General features: G+C 42.3%; 1 protein-coding gene across 3 annotated transcripts in view; it reads left to right on the top strand.

Annotated features, from left to right (window-relative positions):
* The window catches only part of ARID5B (AT-rich interaction domain 5B), a 181,550-nt gene extending 159,363 nt beyond the window's left edge, over positions 1-22,187 (top strand). For all 3 annotated transcript variants that reach the window (XM_028729361.2, XM_028729360.2, XM_028729363.2), the window contains 2 exons: positions 8,557-8,755; positions 14,469-22,187. In XM_028729361.2, coding sequence (XP_028585194.2) covers positions 8,557-8,755; positions 14,469-16,610 — 2,341 coding nt within the window. In that variant the 3' untranslated portion in view covers positions 16,611-22,187. The remainder of the gene's footprint in view (positions 1-8,556; positions 8,756-14,468) is intronic.
* The last annotated feature ends 2,913 nt before the right edge of the window (positions 22,188-25,100 follow it).

Here is a 25,100-nt window from a genome sequence, read left to right as displayed (position 1 = left end):
CCCGTCGCAGGGATTCGAACCACCAACCTTCTGATCGGCAAGCCCTAGGCTCTGTGGTTTAGACCACAGCTATCCCACTTTAAATAGTCATGACTTCCCCCAAAGAATTCTGGGAACTGTAGTCTGTTAAGGGTGTTTAGGAGACCCCTGTTCTCCCCACAGAGCTACAGTTCCCAGTGTTTTTTGACACTCAGTCCCCTTTCCTAGGGAACTATGGGAATTGTAGCATTGTGAGGTGCATAGGTGGCCTCACAACCCTCAGCACCCTTAACAAACCACAGCACCCAGGAGTCTTTGGGGGAAGTGGCATGATACTGCTTTATACATATAGTGCAGATGGAGGCATACTTTCTGTGTGAAAGTTCTGTGTGAAAGCATACAGATTTTTGTGTGAAAGTTAAGCGCATCAATAAATATTCCCATCAAAATCAAGGGGAGTGAAAAATGCTTAGCTTTGATTGGCACCCCCCTGTGTTAGAAGCATATTAGGAGAGATCTCATGTGCCATCTGTAAGCATGTCCTACTGAACATGAGTAATTCAGTATCCACATTAGTGTGTACCCCCATCAACCTGCTCCTGATGTTAGGGCTTGCAGTTGCAATGTGTGTTCCCCTGATTCAAGCTGCAAGCTATAAATAGTAGGTTTACGAATGCATTCTGCTACTTTCCTGATTCAGTATGGAATGGCACTTCCCTTGAGTTCATGCAGTACTGTGAAGATAGAATGTCTTTAAAATAGTGGTATACTTTCAGGTCAGTGGCTGGAACTAATATGAAGCTCTAAAGGAAGGCCAACATCTATCGCTGCAAACCTCCTTTACGAAAAACTGTCCTAGACAGAACATTCACACATATGGAGGTGCCAGTATTATTGATCTGTTCTTAATCATCACCATTCTTCTTGATCATCTTAGAGTCCCCATCACTGTAGGTGATCTTCACTAACTTGTTTTTATTGTAGAAAGACTCATGAAAGGGCAGTGGTTACCAGGCAGGTTTCGTTTTCCTGCTTTTTTATAGAATCATGCAACTTCACCTCTGAAAAGGAATTGTCCACCCCCACTATTTCGCTCTGCACAGCTTGTTTGTGAAAATGGAAGCTAATGATGAATCAGTGTACCCATATTAGTGCCGTTGCCTTTTGAACTCTTGTTCCCCCCAAAAACCTCTGGAATATCTGGCGAGTTCCATATAGGCTGTTGGAAACCTTTGTTTCTTTGTTGTGTTGTATTTTCTAGAAACTGAAGATATATTTTTTTCTAATTCAGTAACCCTATGAAGTAGATTGTTGCTGACCTGGTTCTGCAAGCAAGTAACTTGAGACTGAGGTTTAGGTTGCTTCCACACAACACTCCAGACCATAACTGACAAACAGAAAGCAGAGCAGGGAGTTTCTAAGTAAAGAGGCATTTCTGTTGTTGTGGGAGTTTGGAGTTACTTCGCTGTTACGACACAAAAGTGGATGTAACCCCTGTAGCTGTCATGCAAGCCCAATTGGATTAGTTGGGACTAGAATGGATCCTGCCCCACAGCTTGTGGGAGATAAGCTCATTTGTGTGGGCTTTAAGCTCATTTGTGTGGAAATTCCTCTAGAGACCTGACTGAGGAAATCTTGACCAAGGAAACCTAGCAAAGACAGGATTCACCTGGAATTCGAATATTGGCTTGAGAGATTTTGGGGGGCTACATTTCTTACATTGCTATCAATATTCCTTTAATGACATCTTGGCTATTCTGCAGCAAGGATTGGTAAGCTATAATTTCTGCCATTTTCCTAGCACCCACCCCTTTTTATCAATTTAAACTATTGTCACTGTAAGAAAAGGGTGTTGTGACAATTGAATCATTCCCATGAAAGATGATTATATATTCCCTTAGATCTGAATCACTTAAGAAAGCCATTCATTGTCAATGGGAAACAAAATGGGTCCTTGAGGCTAATTTTTAAGTCTCTAATGTGTCCATTGGTCTAAGCATGGGCGCATGGGCCATTTGCACATTAACCTTGGAGAGGTATACCCACTGTTTGGATCACGTGCACAGAGAAGAGGTTTTCAGCAGCAATCATAGGCAGCAAAAGAAGGAATCGGGGAAAACTGACTTGCAAAATGAGTAGTTTTACCCAGGATCCTTGAGCCCAAGCTACCTGAGAGTGAACTTTGCTAAAGTCTATGGAGCTACTCTAAGAGACACAGCTGGAGCTATAAGAAAAGCAATGCCAATCATTTGATACACAGGCGGGAGCAGTGGGCAAAGGTAAAAGGCCCTCCTCAAACCAACAGGGATGGCAGAGTTCACACAAAAGCTGGCTGCAAGCTTTTGGCCTCATGCCTTTGCTGAACCAGGGCCATGATAGCTCCCTGATTTTAGGATGAGCCCTAAGCCTTTCCTGCAATATCTCAGAGTAGCGCAAATGGGTAGAGCATGAGACTCTTAATCACAGAGCCCCACGTTGGGCGAAAGATTACTACACCGCAGGGGGTTGGACTAGATGACCCTTCTAGCCCCTTCCAGCTCTATGATTCTATGATAAGAACTTATGATCCCATGCAGTTCCAGTAATGGAAGAATGTAGGAACCATGTAGGAGAGGCAGGGATGGTTGCAGGGTTGGGGGGGGGGATTACAGTGTCAGAGGTGGAAATGGGTGCTATTGCCTTGGCATAGGAAGTTGCCTTTCGCCACATCAGAGTTGATCACTTGTCCATTTTGCTCAATATTGGCTACTCTGATTGACAGCAGTTCTCCCAACATGAGCTTGTTCTTCCTGTGTGTTTCCTATATTTTTACCTTACTCAGAGAAGCAAGGGGCGAGGCCAGAGTCAAGCGAGAAGAACGCCACTCCCATAGCATAAGAATGAGGTCACAATGAAGAGTTAAATATGGAGCTGGCAGCCTTGACTACAGATTTCCTTTCCTTTCATGCTCCCCCCTCAAGAGTTATTCTTCTAACCCCTTTTATTTTTATTACTATAAATAGATGCAGTCCACTATTTCCTGCGCAATAGAGTTGGACTTAGAAGAGTAGTTGCTTGGCACAAGAATTAATCAGTATATGAAACATTAGTACTTATCAGTTTAATTTTTTTTTAAAAAAACACACACACACGCATAAGATTTTGAGTTGCATTTTTCCCATGGCACAGGAGAAGAATGTTGGCTAATGAAGGATAAGAGTTGTGTGGTTAATGCCTTTTATGAAATACTAATGACGAAGACATGTTTGACATGCTGTAAAATACATTTTTCTAATGTGAAGTTTCTGCCTTTTGTTGGAGATGAGACAAAATCCCCAGAGGATTTTAGAATTTGTAAATATAAAATTATCTGCCTCCATGGTTCCCCCCCCCTTTTTTTTAAAGGCTGGCAGAAAGCCAGATTACTTACATTACTGTAATAGATTTGATGACCTCTGACTTCTGCTGTGGAGAAGTACATTGAATTTTTCATTACATCAGAGGATGCTGAAAGCTAAAAACTCAGAAGACTAGGCACTAGTATTTAATTCAACATTTAGCCAAGCAAAATCTTTCTCCTCCCCCCACCCCCGCTAAAAGAGGGGGGGGAGTACCCACAATTAAATGTAATGTATCTCTGATTGTGTCGGGATTAATAAAACACTGATTTGTTCATCCAGCTCGTATTGATTTTTAAGTTGCCTTTATTTATTTTTTAAAAAGGATAATCTTGCTTTTCATAGTCATTGAATTTAATCAGAAGCTCAGTTGATGGCAAAGACTTCCCTACTGTTTCTGCTCTGGGCTGGAAAATGTTATTCTTGTATTATTCCAGTGGAAAAAATAGCCCCGTGCTGTTCAGAAATCTGCTGCCTGCAGAAGGATTGTTCTTTAATACGCTACTGCTTACACATTCTCGTTATGTTAATTATCCTATAAATAATGCATTTTATTAATCTGAATGTAGGCATTGCGTTCATAATAAAGGCATGTTCCACCCCCGCCCTGCAAACCCAAACCCTGGGTTACGTGGAAGTAAATGCCCTCCTCTTGCTCTGTACTCCCCTCTTCTGCATTTCCTCTGTAGTCTTCCTCTTTTCAAAATTTAGACTGTAATCTCCTTGAGGGCAGAAATCTGCCTTTTTTCTCTTTTTGCTTATGAAACTCCGCAAAGCAGAATGCATATTGATGATATTCTTATGCGTAACAACAACAATAGCGATGGTTAAACCCACATCCCCATTCTTAGGCTTTCCGGCAAGATTGCTTCTTACGAATACAGGAACTCTTCTCCCAACATCTGACACTGAAAACTCTTTCAAAGTCTAATATTTTTTTTTGTACATGAGGGTTTATACACATTGTGGTTCGTTTTTTCTGTTAATGTTTGCGAAACACCTTCTTTTATCTTGCACCAAGGTTGATTTAAATCGCCTAAGCGACAGCTATTTAGCACAAAATTGAGCTGCTCATTTCAAGCGTGTTGCATTCTGTGGGGGGAAGTTTTAAAGCAGAGAATCATATTCTGCCTGATTTGGAGAATATTGACCTGCAGTTGACGAAATACAGTTGACTAAATACAGTGTGTGTGTGTGTGTGTGTGTGTGTGTGTGTGTGTGTGTGTGATGTTCTAATAGTATGTTAGCTGAAGCTTTGAATGTTCCACCAGCTTTATTTCCCTTGTACTATAACAGCTTCTAATAATCAAATGATAAGATCACATCCTGCGGGTAATTGTGTTGTACCGTGACAGGGCAACTGAAGGCAAGGAAGGGTGGGGGGACCACAGAGTGAAAATTCTAGCAAATGGAAACCTCTCTGTCAACTTGCAATTGTTCATAGCGTTAGGCTTCATTTTAATCCTCCTAAGCTCTCTGCTTTTTTTTTTTTTTACTTTGCTTAAAAAACCCGAAAACCAACAACCCCACCTTGTTACTGTAGAGAAATAGCATTGCATTAGAATTTTCTGTCCAGGGTGGGGAGCTGATGCAAGTAGAACAAGCCGTCCTTGTGTTTTGATTCAATTTTTACCTTAGTCATGCCTCTCTCCAGATACAAGAAACATTTAATTCCAAATTTCCTGCTGTTGGCGCTAGGCATTTGACCAGCTATGTGAAATGTATTTTTGCCACTGTAGCCTCTGCCAACTGCTGAGCTCAGTGAAAAAAAACAAAATCACAAAAATGGAAACAGCAGGCCCGTCCTCCTGTAACGTTGAACTCTCATCAGCCATGACTCCTAATTATCCTCTGACCTAATGAGTTCCAGGGATTTATATGGCAACAAAGAGGCAGGATGCTGTTGTCTTTTTGGTGGTCAAATTTAAAACTGACACAAAAGGGTTTCTCAGAAAGAGTGCTAACAGTGATTAATCTTATCAGGGCTGGCCTTTGTCCCGTTTCTGCTTTAACCACCAGGATAATCACACAGACTATTTTATTTAAAAGGCCTAGTGGTGGCGGAGTATCATCCTCTAATTTTAAAGCTATGAGCAGCTTTTGAAACATTTACCGACGAAATATGTAGATTTCAAATGGGCTGCCTGTTCCCATGGCAACCAAACAAAGTCAAACAATCCTTTCTGCAGTGTTAACAACTATTGCCACCAAAAAAAAAAAAAAAAGTATTTTGGTTAAATCTGATTCTTTAAATATTTAACACATGGCAGAAAAAGATATAAATATTGCTCTGGATGAAACCCAACCTCGCCTCCTCTTGCTTCAAGTCCCAGGCACGGGAAAAGATGTTCAAGGGTGCCTTGGAATATTTTGTGCTTGTTACAAATGAAATTTAGCAGCCTCAAGTATGAACAAGATTGTATTTCTTTCTCTCCCCCCCTTTTTTATTCTGCCTTGTTATGCTCCTTTTTTTATTACATAAACATTAACCATAATGTTACAGTGGGAAGCAAGTATTTGGCAAAGTCCGTATTATTTTGCTAAGCCTGCATAGAGAGAGCTGTTTTCAGTTTTAGCAGCTGTAACATGTTTAAACTCAGTTTGTAATGGGATCTGAGGACCTGCATTCCCCTTGGGCATTGCTTTAGCTTCATTACTGGCCAGCTGCCAAATTCAGGGCTCAAAAGTATTATTCACGCCTCTCTGCACATACCCATGTCAGAGCATGCTCAGTTCATGAATTTTGTTTCTAATATGGCATAAATTAGGTTTACTTTTTAACATAATTTATGTTGTATTTTATTAAAATGTGAAATACTATCATCGCAAGCAAGCTAATCCCGGCTCTCTTGAAGCCAAACTGTGTTTGAACATCTAAATTAAAACTGGATGGCTTGGAGCTGATTCTGGAATAACAAAAAAAATCTGTGCCTGAACAAAAAGAGTTTTCTATCTTGAACTCTTAGATTAAGCTATAATTAAAGAAGTCTGATATTTGAACAGATTAATGCTGTTTAAAAAGCAACGTCCATTTTCTTCAACAGATACCTATTGTGGGTTTTTTTAAAAAAAATATATGTTTGCCATACTAAAGTTCATATTTTTAAAAGTCAGAGTCTTGCATTATTCCTGCTATGAGTCATTCATTAATCATGTTTAATGCATTATAAGAACTTTAATCACTGGAGCTGAAACTCAGATTGTAAGCCAATCCATTCTTTTTAATAACACTGCTTATTTACCCTCATTTCAAGAGGCACTCTGTGGAGGGGGGGGGAATGAGATTGAAGCATCTCTGTCTCCTCCCCCAAGCAATTTTTCCATGGTTTGAAAGACAAAACTCTGTAATTAAAATTCTCTAATTGTCTCTTAAAATCGTTTTTGTTCCTGCCCGCTGTGCCAACTACCACCTGGTAGACACTGCTTGCCCTTTTCCCCCTTTCCCTAGAGAAAGAGGAATCTTCTTGCTCACAAAATGGGCCCTTAATACATTCCCCCAGATTCCTAAAAAAGAATAGGAGGAAATCTATGCTAGTACAAGGTTTCTATACCAGTTGGACTACAGCTCCCATCAGCCACAGGGCATGATAAGAGCTGTAGTCCAACAACATATGGAGGGCAAAACAGGTTGGAGAAGACTGTTCCATCTTCTGATGGAACCATATCTAGGATAGAGGATACAAGATGATACAGTCCAGAATATGCTGATGTTTGGTGGTGGAGGGGCCACATCCCTCCTCCCCAGCTTCTGGGATTATATGTGCAACCCTGATGGGCTGAGTTTTGTCTTCACCCCTTCCCATTGCACTCTGCTCCTCTAGCTTCCGACTTACGCAGGTAGCTCTGAGAATCCAAATAGTTCTGGGAAAGCCCTCTGGGGATTGCAGAGAAGAGAAGGCAAGAGGCATCTAGAGAAAATGGTTGGAAGGGAGCTAGCATGTCTAGTCTGTACTGTTTTGGAGGCAGATTTAAGGACTTCAGACCCGAGACCTGAACTGACCCATGTGAGGTTCCTTAAGACCTGTTCACACCGCAATCCACCCTGAGGTTCCAGTTGGGATTATTTGCTATTTTCTGTACTTCTGTACTTTCAGGGTATATATGGCACTGCTGTCGGGAAGTTCTGTAACTCAAGTCGGTTGCTGTTTAAACAGGCCAAAGAACTAAGTACAAAGTATTTCCATTAAGATCAATTTAAAGTACAGTGGTGCCTCGCAAGACGAAATTAATTCGTTCCGCGAGTTTTTTCGTCTTGCGATTTTTTTGTCTTGCGAAGCACGGTTTCGGAAAAGTTTTGGAAAAGCTTCAAAAATCACCAAAGTCTTCAAAAACCTCAAAAAAGGCTACCACACCGTGTGCTATGAGTTGCTCCTCGAAGTCAAGTCGCAACTGTATTTAACGGTTTTAAGAAAAAGGAAACAAACTTGCAAGACGTTTTCGTCTTGCGAAGCAAGCCCATAGGGAAAATCGTCTTGCGAAGCAACTCAAAAAACCAAAAACCCTTTCGTCTTGCGAGTTTTTCGTCTTGCGAGGCATTCGTCTTGCGAGGTACCACTGTAGTGGGGGAGATATGTAGCTCATCTCCAGCGATTCCATTTGGCTTCATAATCTCATTTATCTCAATGGATTTTTAAAAAAATGTTCTGCTTGTTGTCACTTGTTGGACCTGATCCAGCTAAAGTTACTTATGGCTAACACTGCAATCCTTTAGGTGTGTACTCAGAAGTAACTTTAATGAGACCGACTTCCAGGAAAGTGTGAATTGGAGTGCAGACTAAATTGAATTTATGTGACTTAATTTAGTATCAGCTAACCTGTAAGTTTCAATAGGACTTGGTCACAAATAAATTGAAGTGGATCAGAACCATCCCATTTTTACACATAAAGACACATTGTATACCTAAACATGTAAAGTGTGAATATTACAGATGTTTAGGAAAGTGTGTATCATCTGAAAGGTTGGCAAACTCAGCTTTGCAAAATGTGTGAAAGACAGAGGAAATAATTTGATTCAGCAGCAGTTTGAGGAGAAGAAACAGCTTCCAAATCCTACTGCACATCTTTGACTTCTAGTTTTGAGTGGTTTTTTCTTTCTTTCAAAAAACAGTTTTTAACAATGAACTTCTTACAGCCATTTCTTTTATTTTATTTTGGTTTTTGGGTGAGAACTTCTAGAACTGATCAATTATTTGTTCTTTAGATTAATCCTGCCGTATGAGAGATTTATTAAAGGAGAAGAAGATAAGCCACTGCCTCCTGTGAAACCTCGAAAACAAGATAATGTCGCCCAGGAGGGGGAAAGTAAGATAAAATTGTCTGGAACAAAACGCATCCGAAATGAACACCAAAAGAGCAAGAAAGAAAAAGACAATGCACAGAAACCCCAGGATGCACCCGAGGTTAGTTTCCTTTCCCCGCTTTCTTCTTTTCATTAACTTTTTCATTCTGCAGGTGCTGCTTTGATCACATAATGTCCAGAAATCATCTTTTGAACCAGGGCTCACGCAAACAAATCCTCTTTCGGGGCCAGGCCTTATGTCACTTTTTACTGACATGGCGTCTTCAGGGCCTAAAAAGACACAAGAATGTATACCTATGTGTTCCAGTGTGCACAGAATCCATTATGTGTCCGTGTAAAAGTCGCGGCCTCAGAAGTCCCCTTTCTGCAGAACCCGGGTTGGTATTCCCCAGGTCTCTCGTAATATGCAGCTAAGAATTCTGAAGTTATACGTACAGTGGTACCTCAGGTTACATACGCTTCAGGTTACATACGCTTCAGGTTACATACGCTTCAGGTTACAGACCCTGCTAACCCAGAAATAGTACCTTGGGATAAGAACTTGGCTTCAGGATGAGAACAGAAATCGTGCTCCGGCGGCGCGGCGGCAGCAGGAGGCCTCATTAGTGGTGCTTAAGGTTAAGAACAGTTTCAGGTTAAGAACAGACCTCTGGAACGAATTAAGTACTTAACCCGAGGTACCACTGTACTTAATCCGAGGTACCACTGTACATACTCTATTCATTTCAAACATCTTAACGTTAAGAATAATGTAGGGGGAAAGGTCCTTAGTTTACCCAGAAGGACTGAAGTATAACTGATGGTGATATGACTTGTGTGATTATGGAGGGCATGGAAGTGATGACAGAGATGCCACCTCTGGAAAGGGCGTCAGTACATGTGGTACATGGGCGGTTGGGGGGGGGGTGCGCCATGTGGCTGGTAATGTCTTACAGCTTCCCATGCCTTCCACACAGAAGAACCAGGAAGTATCCAATGGAAATGACAAGAGGAGAACCAGGCTCAAAGACGCTTGAAAGTAATGCGCTTTTTATTATTGTCCGGTGTATCTGGGCCCAAATAGGCCTTACTCAGGGATATTTCTACCATAACCAATCACATGGCAAAATAAAAATTGTTTAGAGTTTTCTGTAAGGAAGGTGATCATGAGGGAACTGAGTTATGTTTTAAGCAAGACTTGCTCATTGTTCTATTTTTTTGTAGAAAAGCCACTTTGGAAGAAGGCCTGTTTGGGCCAAAACTCTTTAGCATCTTTAATATTGGTTCTCCTTTTCTGTTATTTCCATGGACTTGACCTCCAAAGCCTGGGTTAGAATATATTTTTTATACGACCACAGTCTTTGCAATAGCATATTTGGAGAGTTTCCCTCACCCACCCCTGCTCCTTTAAAAAAAATTAATTGTAAACTGAGACATATTTTGAAAAGGCACAATCTTTATTAAAATATACATAAAAGAGGGCATGCAGTCTCTGTTTAAGCAACTGCTAGATTGCAACAGAAATTGCCAAAAGCAAGGAAATACAAGTTAAGTCTAGCATTCCATTCCTTGTTCATCCCTTTGTGCCTTGTTATTTATTGCAGGGAGCTTGGATCAGCGAGTTATGTTACATACCATATGTGCTGCAATAGAAGCTAAGCACAACGTAACAAGCCAGCGATGGAGTGTCAATCTAAACTTTGAACTTCCTTGCTTTTGTTGTTTAGTATCTCAAATTTCCTGCGACTTAAACTGCAGTTATTTTTTATGTGAGTCGCAGGTCAAGTTCTCAGATGGAGAGTAGAAAGTGCACAACACAAAATGCAATTATGTGAGCTTCCGACTGCAAGAACATAGCAGTGTAATTCTTTTCTCCCGTCAGTCAGTAATGTTGGATGTTCTTGATATCAAATTCTCACAAATGTATGAGGGACCTCAGAAGGCTTTTAAGCAAATCATTTTTCATAAGTTTGAAAAATATAATTCCTCTTTCCCTCACATATGAAAGCACCATGTAAAAACTATTCCACTTTTGTTGTGCCTCAGGTTGGGGAACTGAATTGGATCATTGCTGCGTTTATGTTTGCAGTTTATTTGTAAGCTGTTTAGAGCGACTCCTTTGTGGTGGGGAAAAGCGGGTATAAATCTTTTAAATAAGAAATATTTGTTTGTGGGGTGCAATATTATTTTGGGATTTGGGGCAGGGGGCTGGTAAGCCAACTAATTTGTAACCCAGAGAGAGGGGAGTAGTGGCATTTGCAGGTGTTTTGTAGCTAATGTTGGTTGGGGTAATATGGAAAGTTATTAAAGAGAGTGGGCACAAAACCCACACAAATTAAGTGCAAGCAATCTCATGGCAATCCCCGAGACTTAAGTTAGTCACAATCCACTTATTGCTTTCACCGGGACTTAGGACTTGCCCACACTGGGGCAAATGTGGAATCACACCTTTCCCCCCACTTCAAATGCGGGTTTCCCCCCATCTTGGCCATTTTGGACTTTCCGGGGACTGAAAAGCCCTGCATTCAAAGGGAGAAATGTTAGAGGCAACGCTGGGATGGGGAGGACGTCATTTGGTCCGCCACCTAATGGTCAGGGGTCCCTTTACCTTTACCTTAATGGGGAGACAGGAAAATCCACACGTTTCTCCAGTGTGGACAAGGCCTTAGTTGCAACTACTTATAGGCACACTCTGAAAATCTTTGGCCTCAAGATGCCTATTAATCATACTGACACTTTGAAACAACTATTGCACTTGCTGGTTCCCACTTCCTTCCCCCCTACACACAATCTTTCTCAAGCCCTTCCACCCATATGATATGCAGAAAGTTGAAGCGCAGGCACCTTGCATCCCTCCCCCCAGTATACATTCCAATATACCAGTGGTCCCAGGCTCTACTCAAACAACGAGTTCTTTAGGCGATCACCTTATTAAAGAAATCTTAATCAACTAGTTGAACAAACTGTCAGCTCGGAAGAAACAATCCCCCCTTCTCACTCATATGGAATGCCTCTTATAAGATGATGCCCTGCTGCATACAAACATGCATGTATCATCTAAGGGGAAGAAGAGTATTCTATGTTTCTTCAGAAACATAACAAATTTATGAAAATTCAATTGATTAATTATTAGCGTAATAAAAACTGCCTTTCCTGATTAGCCAGGGACACATTTTTGGCCACTTCGTCTAAGCCAGGGGTGTCCAAGCAGTAGATTGTGATCTACTGGTAGATCCCTGGCTGATCCTGGTAGATCGCGGGATCCTTATCGTGCACAAAAAGTTACAGGGGAAAAGCTAAAAAACTCTGTGCAATCGTCCTCCCAAAAAGCGCTCAACAACTCTGGGCAATCCACCCACCCCACGGATGCTCCTCTCCCTCCAGTGACAATGGGTGGATCACTGCCAGTTTTTTTATACTGGGAGTAGATCACAGTCTCTTGGGAATTGGACATGCCTGATCTAAGCTACTGGCTGATCATTGCAGTCCTACCATTTGTGTGTGTTTGTGTGAATTTGTGATGCATACCTCCAACATCCTGCAGCTCTGCCCTATCTAACCAGCTTCAGCATACCAGTTTACCAGGAAGCTGGACTACCTGTACGTAGTAATAGCTTTTGTGTCTTGTGAAAGCCTGAATCGCTAAGGCTGTTTTAAAACTTAGCAGGCGGCAATCCCAGGCCTGGCACCAGTAACCAACCAGGTTGTGGACTGGCTGAAGGGCCTCTCACCAGCCACACCGCCATGAAGCAGCTTCCCTGCAACGCACTCCTCAGGTGGTTTTCAGAGGTGGCAAATGTAAGCTGAGCCCCCATCCACAGTGGCCACCAGTCATTTCAAGTAACCCAAAATGCCATGCCCCGGCCCATCAATCTATGAAATGGTAACTTATCCATCTTAACTGCCCTAGGTTTTGAAATCAGTTTTCAGTGCTGTGCGTGAAGTTTTTATTAGGCTGAAAACAGTCAAAAGAACCCACTGTGCATGTTGAAATAATAACCATACATCTCTCTTGATTATGATCTGCCTTCAGGCTTCATGTTTCTGCAAATATGTGAATAGTTCCCATTTAAAATAATCCTGTAAAAGTACTCCAAGTGGTAAGATTTTTAACTTGACACATCCTGAGAAATATGCACTTTCAAATATTTTTCAAGAAATGTTTTTCAGTGTGAACAATGAGGGAGAAAGCTATCTTGTAATGACTCATAACTGTTTGTGTGAGCACGCTGTTAATTGGTTACAGTTCAGTTTAGCATTACATTTGACTCTGTTTTGTTATGATGGCTGTAACTGAGTACAAGATGAAATATTATTATTCCTCTCGTACATGCTGCTCTAGCACAACTGCAAGCTCCTATCAAAGTGTTGCCCAACCAGGGAGAGAGAGAGAGAAAGATCCAGTTATTAACTATCAGTTTTTCTCCGTCTGCTTTGCTCATCTGTCTGGTATTTTCCTGTAATTGTATAAGCTCTGGAGGCCAATGTTAGAATTTTCGCAAAAGGGCTAATGATGATATTTGGACTGCAAAAGCCATCTTTTACTTTGAGTTTCTTTGCGGAAAAAATTATGGAAGCAGTCACAATGAGTAACGGACACTTTAACTAATAGGAAATAGAAAAACCCAACACATAGGAAAATTTAAAAGCAGCTGCAAAGACGTAAATCTTGGAGAAGATTGTGATGCATTGGCTGCCTTGCATCCATCTCTCACACGACGCCCTCTAATGCAGCATTTAGATAATAACTTTCCCAATGCCTCCTCTTTACAGCTGAGAAAGAGAGAAGCGGGTGGGGTGGGGGGTGTTAACAATAATAATAGAAGAGCTCAGACAACGTCGCTGCTTTATGACTGCCTTCTACTAAGAGGCATGCCGCAAGAGAATGACAGTAATTTTGAAAAGGGTTGTCAGTCAGCTGTATCACAGATGGAGCACTCTAATGACCTTCAAGGTCACAGTTCATTCGTCTACATAATGGAATGAATAGGGAGAACTGAGTGCACAAGCTTTATTAATGAAGGAGCATAAAGAGATGGAGCCTCATTGGCTATAACTCAGGAAAGCTATATCTGGAAGAGGGCAAAAATGCTCTTGCTGCATGTTGACAACTTTATTCTAATCTCTAAATAAAAGAAGCCCGAATGAGCCACAACGCCAATTGTTTCAGAACGCGTCAGCGAAGCTTTGCTTCCCGCCCACCCACAGACTTCATTTTATATATTTTAATGGGGGGGGGGATTCATTTGGTAAGCACTGGTTTTAGTAGTGCCAAGAGATCAGGTCTAAAATAAGAGAGATCTATTTGTTATCTCTGTTTTTATGATGTTGTTTTACAGTGTTCATGTTGGTTTATACTTTGTGCATGCACCATTTTTAAATCCTAAGTAGCTTAGAAATACTTTTTAATAAATAATAAATAAAAGTCAAGTCAAGCATGCCTGGGAGTGCGTGTTTTAAATATGGAAAACAAATCTTAGATCTTTCTAAATGCCATTGTCAGCACAGCGGTGGTCCTCTTAACTAAAAAATGGCCTCAGCATAAACGCTGCCTGGTCAGCATATCAGTGGAGCCTATTTTATGCTGCCTGGTAACAAAATAAAACAAAGAATTGCCTATGACTTATTAAGACATTTGTAATTATACTTTTATGTTTACAATACTTCCAGGGTAGATGTCTGTGTTGAAATGTGATAGTGGCTATTAAAGCGTTTGGTGCTCAACATGATGGACAAGTTTGTTTCCGAGAGATGCCACTATGTCTTGGTTGAGAATTTCATGCCTTTCATGCTACAGTGCTTTCTTACACTTCTCCATTAAAATGTTTTATTAGGCATCATCGGAACAAGAGAAAGTTCAAGAATGTCCAGACCAGAAAAGCTCATCTGAGCTAACTGTCGTAGAGGAGATGAAGCTGCCTGTAGAAGAGTCCCAGGTTTCTCCACTAGATGTAACTGGGATGCCATCATTGGAAAAGACAGACTTTGAAGAGGTCAGCTCAAACTGTGAGGAAGTCAAGGAGGAGATGTCATGCAAAGATTCTGTCTCAAGTGCTTTGGTGTCCCCAGAAGAAGATGAGGTCTTGAATTCCACAGTCGGGAAAATCCCCAGTCTGTCAGAGGATCCAGATGAGCCAAAGCAGGAACAAAGAGTTCACTGTCTCACAGACGACCTAGAAAGTAGTGCCCAAGAAATTCCATTTAATAACTTCCCCACTATCCAACTCCCACTTCCAAGTCAAAGTGAGATGGAAGACGACAAACTCCCAGAGATGGCGGACTACATTGCCAACTGCACGGTTAAAGTGGATCAGTTAGGAAATGAGGACATACACAATGCACTGAAACAGAGTCCCAAAGTCCTTGTAGTACAGAATTTTGACATGTTCAAAGAGAAAGAAGTGCCGAGCTCCCTTAATGGTGAGCCTGGTTTCAGCTGCACACCACTGCTCTACTCCAAAGGCAACCCGGGCATCATGTCACCTCTGGCAAAGAAGAAGCTCTTGTCACAAGTCAGTGGGGCAACCCTCTCCTGCAGCTACCCTTACGGCTCACCACCACCTTTGATCAGCAAGAAGAAATTAAGCAGCAAAGAGGACCTGTTGTCAAGCATGCCACAGGCTTCCCATGCCTCTGGGATGGATGCTGCGGCACTCAGCAGGCCATCTGTGATCCAACACGTACAGAGTTTCAAACCCAAGAACTCGGACGAGAGGAAGTCTGCTAGTGAAACCTACAGGCACGAACTGCTACTCAAGAAAACTGATTCTGAATGTTGCGATTTCACCAAACAACACCTGAGTGCTCTGGCCGAATCCTATGCACTAAAGTCGGAAATCCAGGACATGAAAGATAGAATGAATGAAAAAAGGGCGCTGCACCACTCCCACATGCCTGCTTTCTTGGCAGACTTTTACTCATCTCCTCACCTGCACAGCCTTTACAGGCACACCGAACACCACCTTAATAATGAACAGACGTCAAAGTACCTCCACCGAGACATGTATAGAGATACGGAAGCCCTTTCCATGTTCCCTCAACACAAGCACCAAGACAAGCGAAGCTTAAGCTATCACCCGCCTCTACATCAGCCGGAGAAAAAGAGCCCCATGGAAGCCTCTTCTGATGATCAGCCGACAGATCTGAGTCTTCCTAAAAGTACTCCCAAACAGACTGCAAAAGCTCTGGGGTCATCTTCCCTCTTGCATGCTTCGGCGGAGAGCAAAAGCATATCCCAGTTCCAAGCCTTGAGCGGCCAGCCTCTGAGCATAGACTGCAACCCCAAAGCTTGTCGTGTTTCTCCAATGACAGTGTCGGCCCCCAAGAAGCACGGCGAGCCTCTTCTCAGGACCAACAAACAGCAGACCCCAAGGAAGATGGAGGGCATGGTCCACCCCATCCTAAGCCACAAAACCAATGCTCAAACCATTGGGGCAGCTCGGCCTCTGAAGCGCAGCCTGGAGGATTTGGACAAAGCCATTTCGGAAAAGAAGATCCGAGCCGTCTCGCCCCTGCGCTTACCAAAGGAAGCCCCTGCAAAAGACAAGGGTCTTGAGCAAGAGACCGAGGGCAGCAAATCAGCACACGTCCTCCCGCCCGGCGGCATGCTGGAGGGCCACAAGTTTCCCCTCTCCAGCCCCATCTTCACAGGCTTGTACCCAGGGACATTGTGCAGCAGCCTGAGCAACCGCATCCCAGCTGGGTATTCTCATCCTCTACAATACTTGAAAAATCAGGCAGTGCTTTCTCCGCTAATGCAGCCTTTGGCTCTCCACTCGTTCATGGTGCAAAGACAGTTCCTTACGTCCCCTGGAAACTCACAGCAGCTTTACAGGCACTTAGCTGCAGCCACACCTGTAGGAAGTTCATATGGCGACCTTTTGCACAACAACATTTATCCTTTGGCTGCTATCAATCCTCAGGCTGCTTTCGCGCCTTCTCAGTTGTCTTCTGTACATCCGAGCACAAAACTGTAAATCCTCCCTTGGAAAACAACAACAAACAACTACATTCCTTTTAGCCTGTGATGTCTTGCAAAATTTAAACAAAAAGCCGATTATTTGTGTTAACCAATAAGCAGTTTTGTCCCTCATTGCTGAAGGCTTCAGAGTTGATCGAGGGTCAAGCAAGACAGTCGATTCGCCTGGGCTTTGTTTTTTTACTTTGGGCTCCTGCATCTACTCCTCCGTGGTCATTTCACATTGCAAAGAAGGTTCGCAAAAGTATCTGTATCATGCGGAAAACAAGTGTCAGAGAAGAGCAGGGGGAACATTAGGCTCCACCCCCCTTATATTGGAGGAGAAAAAAGGTGTTTGTTTGTTTGTGTCCCCCCCCCCCTAAAAAAGAGTGGGTTTTGGAGCATTTCAAGTAGAAAAAAAGGCAGGTCTGATGAGAGAGAAAGTGGAACAAGCAAATGATCTACGGATATTGCTTCTTTGGGTACCATTTTGTTTTCTGACTTTTCAGATTTCAAATCAATGCAATGTATAGCAGAAACTTCATAGCATTTCATCTTAACACTATCAAAACAGGAAAAGTAAACACTGTCCAATTAGACTTTACATATCTGCTTCAGAAACAAAACAAAAGAATCTCCAGCGTCAAGTTCATTTGTATAATTTATGCAAGTTATTTTCAACTTATCCTGTGCTCTGTTTAATTTAAAAGAACAGTCTCTTTTCATTTGCAACCTCTTTTTGGTAAAAGAAAAAAAGGCGCTGGTTATTGAGGGCTTCTTTTTTAAATGTGTTTATATTTTCCCCCTTCCTTTCCCCCTTTCTGCTTATGTTTTTAGAGCAGCTTTTTGGGTGGTAATGTCATTGTTTACAAAACAAAAGCATCCATTTTCAATGAACCTTTCCAATGGAGAGAGAAGCATACTGTAGATCACACAATTGCAGCTGAGTCCAAACATCAGTTCCTTCTCAAGCGACTAGATCCTTCAAAGGTGCTGAGCATTCCCCTCACCCATCAAAATGGTTCTCTAATTGTTCATACTTTGCTGTTTTACTGGCCACTGGGATCTGGTTTTCCTGTATCATGGTCTGTGAATTTGTTAAGAATTGTACTTAACCTTATCTAGGCTGTGAAACTGTCCTGCATACCAGAAAGGAAACATGCTTAGGAGACTGTGCTGGCAACAAGTTACTCAATAACATTGGAGTTCTAAAGAACCTTTATTGTGGGCTGTTAAGCTATTTCAAGAATTTCAGCCGTTAGGAGAGAAAGAAGGTGAAGATTTTAGTTAAAGGTGGTCTGGATTCTGTGCTGCTGAAGTGAGATGGGTGAGAACGTATAAACGTTCTGAGAAAGATAATAGCAAGGAGCCGTTCCAAATCTGGAAGTCAGTCTTTTGAGGGTCACCTTTGGGCTATGAACTGGTTGAACTCTTGCTTGGTGGAGTCCTCCTACAAAGTGCTGAACATCCCACCTTCTTCCAGCAAAGTATTCTGACCATGTGGCTTGGACTCCAAACAAAAATGGCAGCTTAATCTACAAACCACTTAAGCCCGGTTTTACTTGACTTTGACTCTCTGGTCCTATTGAACAAAAGTTCCATGCCAGTGGCATTTCTGAAGCCTGAGCCAGAGTACCCTGTTGACTCTCATGAGAGTCTTCCTGCTGAAAGCTACAAATTGCCTTGAGATATTTTGCTGGAATGGGCTAGGGTGCTCAGATCATTGCAGGGTCAGGACTGCAGCACAAAGGGCAGCAGCTGAAGTATAAAAGGGGATATATTTTGATGTGAGGAAAGGCTCGAAGAGCTGGCAGGCATGGCTCCACCCACTGACTTGCTACTGTGCAAGCTTGGAGGCCTTAGAGGAGCAGTCAAGGGCCCTTTTAGTGCATGCACACACCCCTTACACACCCATGGGAACAGCAAGAGTAAGAGTCCTACCCTTATAGACTGCAGCTGGCTGCTCACTCTCATTTGCTTTGGCCTTGGCTTGTGCATGAGCACCTGAGGTGCAAAAGGGAAGGTTTCGTTCAGCCTGTATTGCTGTTCCTCTTGGGAGGGAAAGGCGTTCGAAGAGCCCTTTATCAGCGGCTTTGAGTGAGCAGCTGAGGGCTTTCTAGGAGGCCTTTGCTGAAGCTTCCATTGCTGTTCACGCAGGGACAGAACCTTGGTGTAGAGAGCAAGCACCCAATGTGTGTAATCAGAACACTTGAAAGCTGGTGCTAAGGTAGGAAGCCCCAAGGACCGTGCCCTCTGCCCCCATCTCATATTCCTCTCTGACACTGTGTACCAGCACAAGTGATGTTTCCCACCAGAGAGGGAGGAAATGTCAGGTGCTGCCGTGAAGCTGGCTTTGTTCAAATCCAAGAAACAATGCCAGCGTCCACTCGTTTTGGTTCCAGTGTCTCTCATGGATTTGCCGAGTTTCCACCTCCCATTCAGGAAGCATCAAAGGCAGCCAAATCTGTTGAGGCTGCCCCATACCTCTCTGGCATCATCGCTGGCCACACAGCATGGCCACGGCAGCCCACTGAGCACTTGGCTCAACAGCGATCCGCTTGAGTTGGTGGTGGGGCAGGTCCTCCCCATGAGGCTAAAATGCAGCCCCCCACCCCAGTCACAAGGTGTAATTTGAAGAGTGGCAAGTCCGTAAGTGAAGCTGGTGGGTTTGGGTTTTGTCCATGGGGAAAATCAACCTACAACGGTGTGGATTTATTTGGAGGAACCTTTCTGTGCTGGGTCTGGAAGTATGGACAGCCACCCAGAGAGGCTGAACTTTTTGAGGCATTTTACAATGTGAAAATCGGTTGTGAGCTGAACCCATCCCAGATTGCAATTCAAATACAGTAATAATCAAAACTACTGGAAACTAGTGGAAACTACTTAAGCAACATCGTGCATGCATGCCAAACATCCTATATTGAAATTTCCTGTGATATGAAGCCAACTGCAATATATAATGTAACCTATTTAATATACAATGGTGGAAAAAAACAACAAAATAATAGACATCTACTGTTAAAGATCGATGTTATCTTCAATTTAACGCTTTTATGTTCTTGTGGTAAAATTATATGAACTGATGATGCATAAGCAGGCTAGTAGTCTTTAGAAGATAAATGTGCCAACGCCGACTTTTGCTTTTCTTTTTCCTGCTGTGCTCGGAGCATTCAAAAAAACAACAATCACATTCTAAGTTGATCAGATGCCATAGAGGGCATTATTAGTATATAAAAAAAATTGCACTAAACCTGACTAATATAATAATCAAGGTGGGGAGGGGGAAGGGAAGTTGGCAGGGTTGTATAAGCCTGCAGTGACTGTTAGAATTATGTGCCTGGTTTGGTAATCCAGGATGTAATGCATCTCTGATTTGTTTGGGATAATCTGCATGTAGGGTTGCCTGATCCCCCTTACAGTAAGGGATGTCCCTTGTTTTAAAAGGATTGTCCCTCGTTTTGGAACAGCACACCCTTAGCAAGTCATTTACTGCATGCAGAGGTAGCTCCACATTGCTTACAGTGGTACGCCCCTATCCTACCCCTTTCCCTCCAGTAGAGAGGGTCGCACTGTGCACAAATCCTTTGGCACATACTTAGCTCCCCACCCTCTTGAAAGGAATGGGGCTGCCCTCCTGCACAGGAGCTATGCGTGCATATGAGGGTACTTGACTGTCCATTTATTCCAAATCCCACAACCCTAGGATGACTCATTTTTGAAAGTTTGATTTGATAACCATACTGTTAAATCTTAACCTCGTGTGCTTATTTTGTAAGTCTCCAATTTCAGTTTCATGCATTGTTTTGAAAGTTGTTCGGACTGTTCTAAAAGATCACAGTGCAGGGTTAATTGATCCCCCCCCCCTTTTGTTGTTGTTGTTCCTCTTGCTTTTTTCAATAGGAAGACTGGCTTATTTTTAGAAAGCTCATGATGCATTGGCCAAGATGAGGGTAAATGAAGAGCAATGAGGACATAGCTCATACCATTGGTGGGGTGGGTTGCCTAAGAATGCTTTTTAAAAATCCATGATTTCTATTAAGTATTGCATTTTCCACTGGCAGAAGACTACTTTCTGTGACTTAAATGGGGCTTTGTTTGCTTTGTTTGAGTTCAAGGGGCCTTATTGAATGAAATTGCACAAGTTTTTTTGTTATTGGTAGATTGGTAAAGAAAACAGTTTAATTGGCAACAGAGTGATAAATCTATTTACCATGAGTTGGTCCCAAGAAATGTTGCAATTCCAACTCACTCTGTTCAGGATTCATTAAAGATTCTGAAGGTTGATGAGATTAAAGACAAAGAAAACCTTTCCCTCCCCTTGATAGAATTGTCATTTTAGAAGCCATTGACATGGGGAGGGGTTTGTGTTGGGTGAGGCCTTTTGCAACCGGATTCTCACTTTAGTAATCAGAAGAGTTTCCCAATTCCATCTGAAGCCCAACATAAAGCTAAGAAGTGTTCCTGGCTTATTGAACTGCTCCATGAATCCTTAAGCACGCAGGCCGCAAGCCAATGAAACCTGTGACTTGAGCCCTGTTTAATATAGTACCTGGAGTAATGGGATTGTTACTGTTTCCATGGTTATTCCACTCCAGGTAACTTCTGCATCAAGAAAAGCTGAGAGTAATTTTGGCCCCATTTTACACGTTAGCTGGAATGGTGTGATAGTGTAGTTGTTCCTCCGCCACTCAGGGAAATGTCTCTCGGGTGATGCCTAATTGTGTAAGCAGCCCTAACTAGGGGTGGCACAGGAGCAACCAGAGAGGCAGCAGCCGTGCAAGAGTTAAACAGAGCCAAAGTCACTTCTGTCTCACTGTTTTCTTGACTAGTCCCCATATGTTCAAGCTCTGTCCTATCTGTTGTGTGGCTCACAGAAGCCAGTAGATGGCCACAGAAATAGGTTGTGTGGTGTGTGCCTTTAAAGGGAGAGGTTGGCTTCTACTCACTCGTTATTCCATGTGATCCGATTGTACAGCAATGAGCGTAGTCAAGCCTGGCCCCATTTCACAATTCGTAATGCTTATAGTGGGAAAATATTTCACTGATAATGAGGTCTGCAGTATTGAAACTATCATTATTGAGCACTTAACCGGTGTTAGCTGTAAATGTATTTGATATTTTACATGTATTCCTCCCCTCCCATAGTTTTAAATATGGTCTAACAAAGGCAGCATAATCTACTAGCTGTTTATACTTTGTTTTGAGCGTTCTTTTGTTGTAAATAGTGTATACATTCTTGTGATTCAAGTTATTGTAGCTTATATGCTCTGTAAGGTGATTATTTGTATATAGAAAAAAAATGGCCCAGTAATATTATATAGTTTTCCCATTTTTTAAAAGAATAAAAGGGTTACTGAGTAACCTTTCAAATTAAATAAGTTTAAACACTACCAGAAAGAAAGAAAGAAAAAAAAGCTGAGCCAACTATAAACACTCAATTTTTGTATGTTTTCCAAATTGTATGTATTAATGCTTTTGATACTGTATTATGTGCCAATAGTTTCCCAATCACATAGCAAGCAAAGATATTTTGTACTTTTTGATCCACTGTAATATTTAATAAAAAATGTTACTATCTGTTTCCTTTTATGTTTAATACATTTGTAAACAGTTTTTTTTATCACCCAAGGGATTTCTGTATTCAACCCTTTTAACCTCTCAGCAGCAGCAGTCTGGGGACAGCTCGGTCCCCATGCCGAGAGTCAGATGAAAGAAAGGCAAGGTCGCAGTTTATCGGGAGAGAGAAGTTTGTTTACATATAGTCATCTTCATAGATGGAGGAATGGGGCTGGAGAGATCTGTGTGCATTGCAAACGAAAGATAAAACCTCTAGCCCAAAGATAGCTTCAATTTTATGACCAGAAAAGTGAAATTCTGCAACCTATAAACATTCTGCAACACAATTCACACATATTTGCATAATCCATAGATTCCATAGCATTACTTCGCATAACTTATTCTGGTGTTGACAGTTGTGGGGAGATACTGTACTTGGTAGTATTTGATGGAAGTCAACGGATAAGAAGCTGACCTCCATTGATAACTTCAGGTTGAAGAAGAGATTTTCATGCTTTCAGAGGCATTAGAATGATCCTCCTTTAATAATGGAAAGGGGGATCTAATTTGTTTTAAAGCTTAGCTGGCTAAGTTTACAAAGAGCTACATGTAAGCTGTAATGCGGGTCGTACCCTTTACTGGGTACAAGGGGATCCTCAGAGCATTCCCAAAGGCAAATGGCAGGATTCCCTGTCTGCTACGCAGCACCATGTGAGTGTGGATCTAGTCTTTTAAGAAACAAACGAGGCTTTGTTCTTACGCAATGCCTTCCATCAAAGGCTCTGAAATAACATGGTAAATATTACACAAGTATGTACAGGCAGTCAAACTGACGCTTGAGTAACCTGGATTTACCAAGGACCAGTAAGGCTAAGATAAAAGAGAACATTATCTCACATCATGAGTCAATCAGTGCGCTACACACACAAAATATTGACCAGCCTGACAGCACGCTGTCGGATAAGAACCCCAAATCAAATCTTCATTGTCTCAATTGCAGGGCTTAACAAAAATAATTACTAAGCACATTATTGTTAAAAACAAAGCAAAAAAACCCCCTGCCATTACAGTATAACTTATTCTCAAGAAAAAAACGCAGTGGAATCTCACCTCGATTAGGCCACAACATGGGTTTCCAGGTATTTGCTACTCCAACAGCAAGCCATGCCCAAAACAATGTCAGAATATGCATCCTAAAAAACATCATTTCAAGGCGATCAGCAAAATTTAAGTAGTTACAGAATTACTGTTTTCCTAGGCCTTTCATGTTAATAAACTCAGTACAGTACTGCAGTAAGATTAAACCATCTAATGATTTTGGGCCATGCAGTCTGATCACATCAATGGGCCCCCAAATTATTTGTCATATTTTTTTTTATTCACTACATTTGATGCCCTACCTTTCTGCCAAGAAGCATATGGATCTACTTCCCTTTCCTCCTGCACCAATCTTTTCTCTTTTTTTATCATCTTCAAAACAATGCTATGCTGCAGATTAGGCTGAAAGACCTCACTGGTTGCTGGATTGTGGCTATTCTGGTGCATAAAAAGTGGAAACGTTTGGCCACAAGATGGCATCATGCACATTTTTTGCCCTGTGACCAACAAAAACACCAGCCAACCAGACAGCTTTTGGAGAAAGACTTTTACTACTTCTTTTCTGAAACCTGTAATCCTTTTCAGAATGTTTGATTCCCCAGACACGTTTTAAAATGTAAAGAACACCTCAGTCTGGCGAGGGAAATCCATGTGCACAAGCAGCACATCTGGATGCCACTGCACAGCTGTGGGCACATTCCCCAGCCCATCTCACAATGCTCATTCAGGCCTCATTGATATGACTGGATGCACATCCCTGTACCCAGAGCCACCCGTTGCTGTACACGATTTGTTTCGCTCACATCTGGAGCTGGCCCACAGCCAGTCCTTTTAGAGATTTCTGAATGGGCAAGAGCTGGCCTGTTTAACCATTAAAGACAGAAGAGACAGCATGCATATGCTTAAAAAGCAACCGCTGCATTATTGCACACCTAAACATTCATTTGTCCACAAAGCATTGTTTTAAAAGCTTTTTAACAAGGGGAGGAGGGGCTGGTATTTAAAATATCGAATCATTCTGTGAAAAGAAACAGGCGGTGTTGTTTGGGAATTGTAGCTCTGTGAGGAGTAAACTACTGTTTACCGCTCACAGAGCTACAATTCCCAGGATTGGGGGGGGGGGGGGCATTAAATGCAGAGTATGTTTTTGCAGCTCAAGGACAGGCACTCATTATGTTCCATTGCAGAAGCAAGAGCCTAGCTGCATCCCCATCCCCTTTTGTTTCTTACTTTTTAGGAACACACGAGTAGCTCTGCTGGATCAGACCAAAGGCCAATTCGGAAGTGGGGGGGGGGGAATGGCTGCTGTGTCCCTCCTCCTGTCCTAGCCAGCCCGTTCAGCATGCATCCCCTTCCCCCACCGCCCGTGCCCTAATTTGAAGATGAGACTCCTGGTCAGGGTTATTTTAGCAGTGCAGTGCCAAATGTGATGAATAAGTGGAAGTCTGTTCAAGGAACAGCAGCTCCTAATGACTGCACAGCAGCCAAATCTCTCTTTCTCTGTTGTCCAGTAATTCCCAAATGGAGAATCAAAACCGTCTATAAACAGAAACTGCTACAATTGCAGTTTTGCTTGAGAGAGAGAGAGAGAGAGAGAGAGCTTCCTTTGCTGCACAGATTAGGAACTAATGTAAAAATTTCTGTGTCTTTTTTTTTAAAAAAAAAAAGAAAACGCCTTACAGCATCTGCCCTCTGTAGGGATTTCACATTCCAGCAAATGCTTTTGTTGCAGGATTTGGAGATGCTCTCCGACAAGCCCCGGGGCTGATGGTTGCCATTAGGAAAAGACACTTTTATTATTCAGAGAAGATATCATAGGATCGAGCTCTTTGTGCACCGCGATGTTTATTGATAG

Source organism: Podarcis muralis, chromosome 6 (assembly GCF_964188315.1).
Source record: "Podarcis muralis chromosome 6, rPodMur119.hap1.1, whole genome shotgun sequence".
Classification (NCBI taxonomy): Eukaryota; Metazoa; Chordata; class Lepidosauria; order Squamata; family Lacertidae; genus Podarcis; species Podarcis muralis.
Note: the sequence above shows the minus strand (reverse complement) of the source record. Positions and strands in the feature narration are given on the sequence as shown.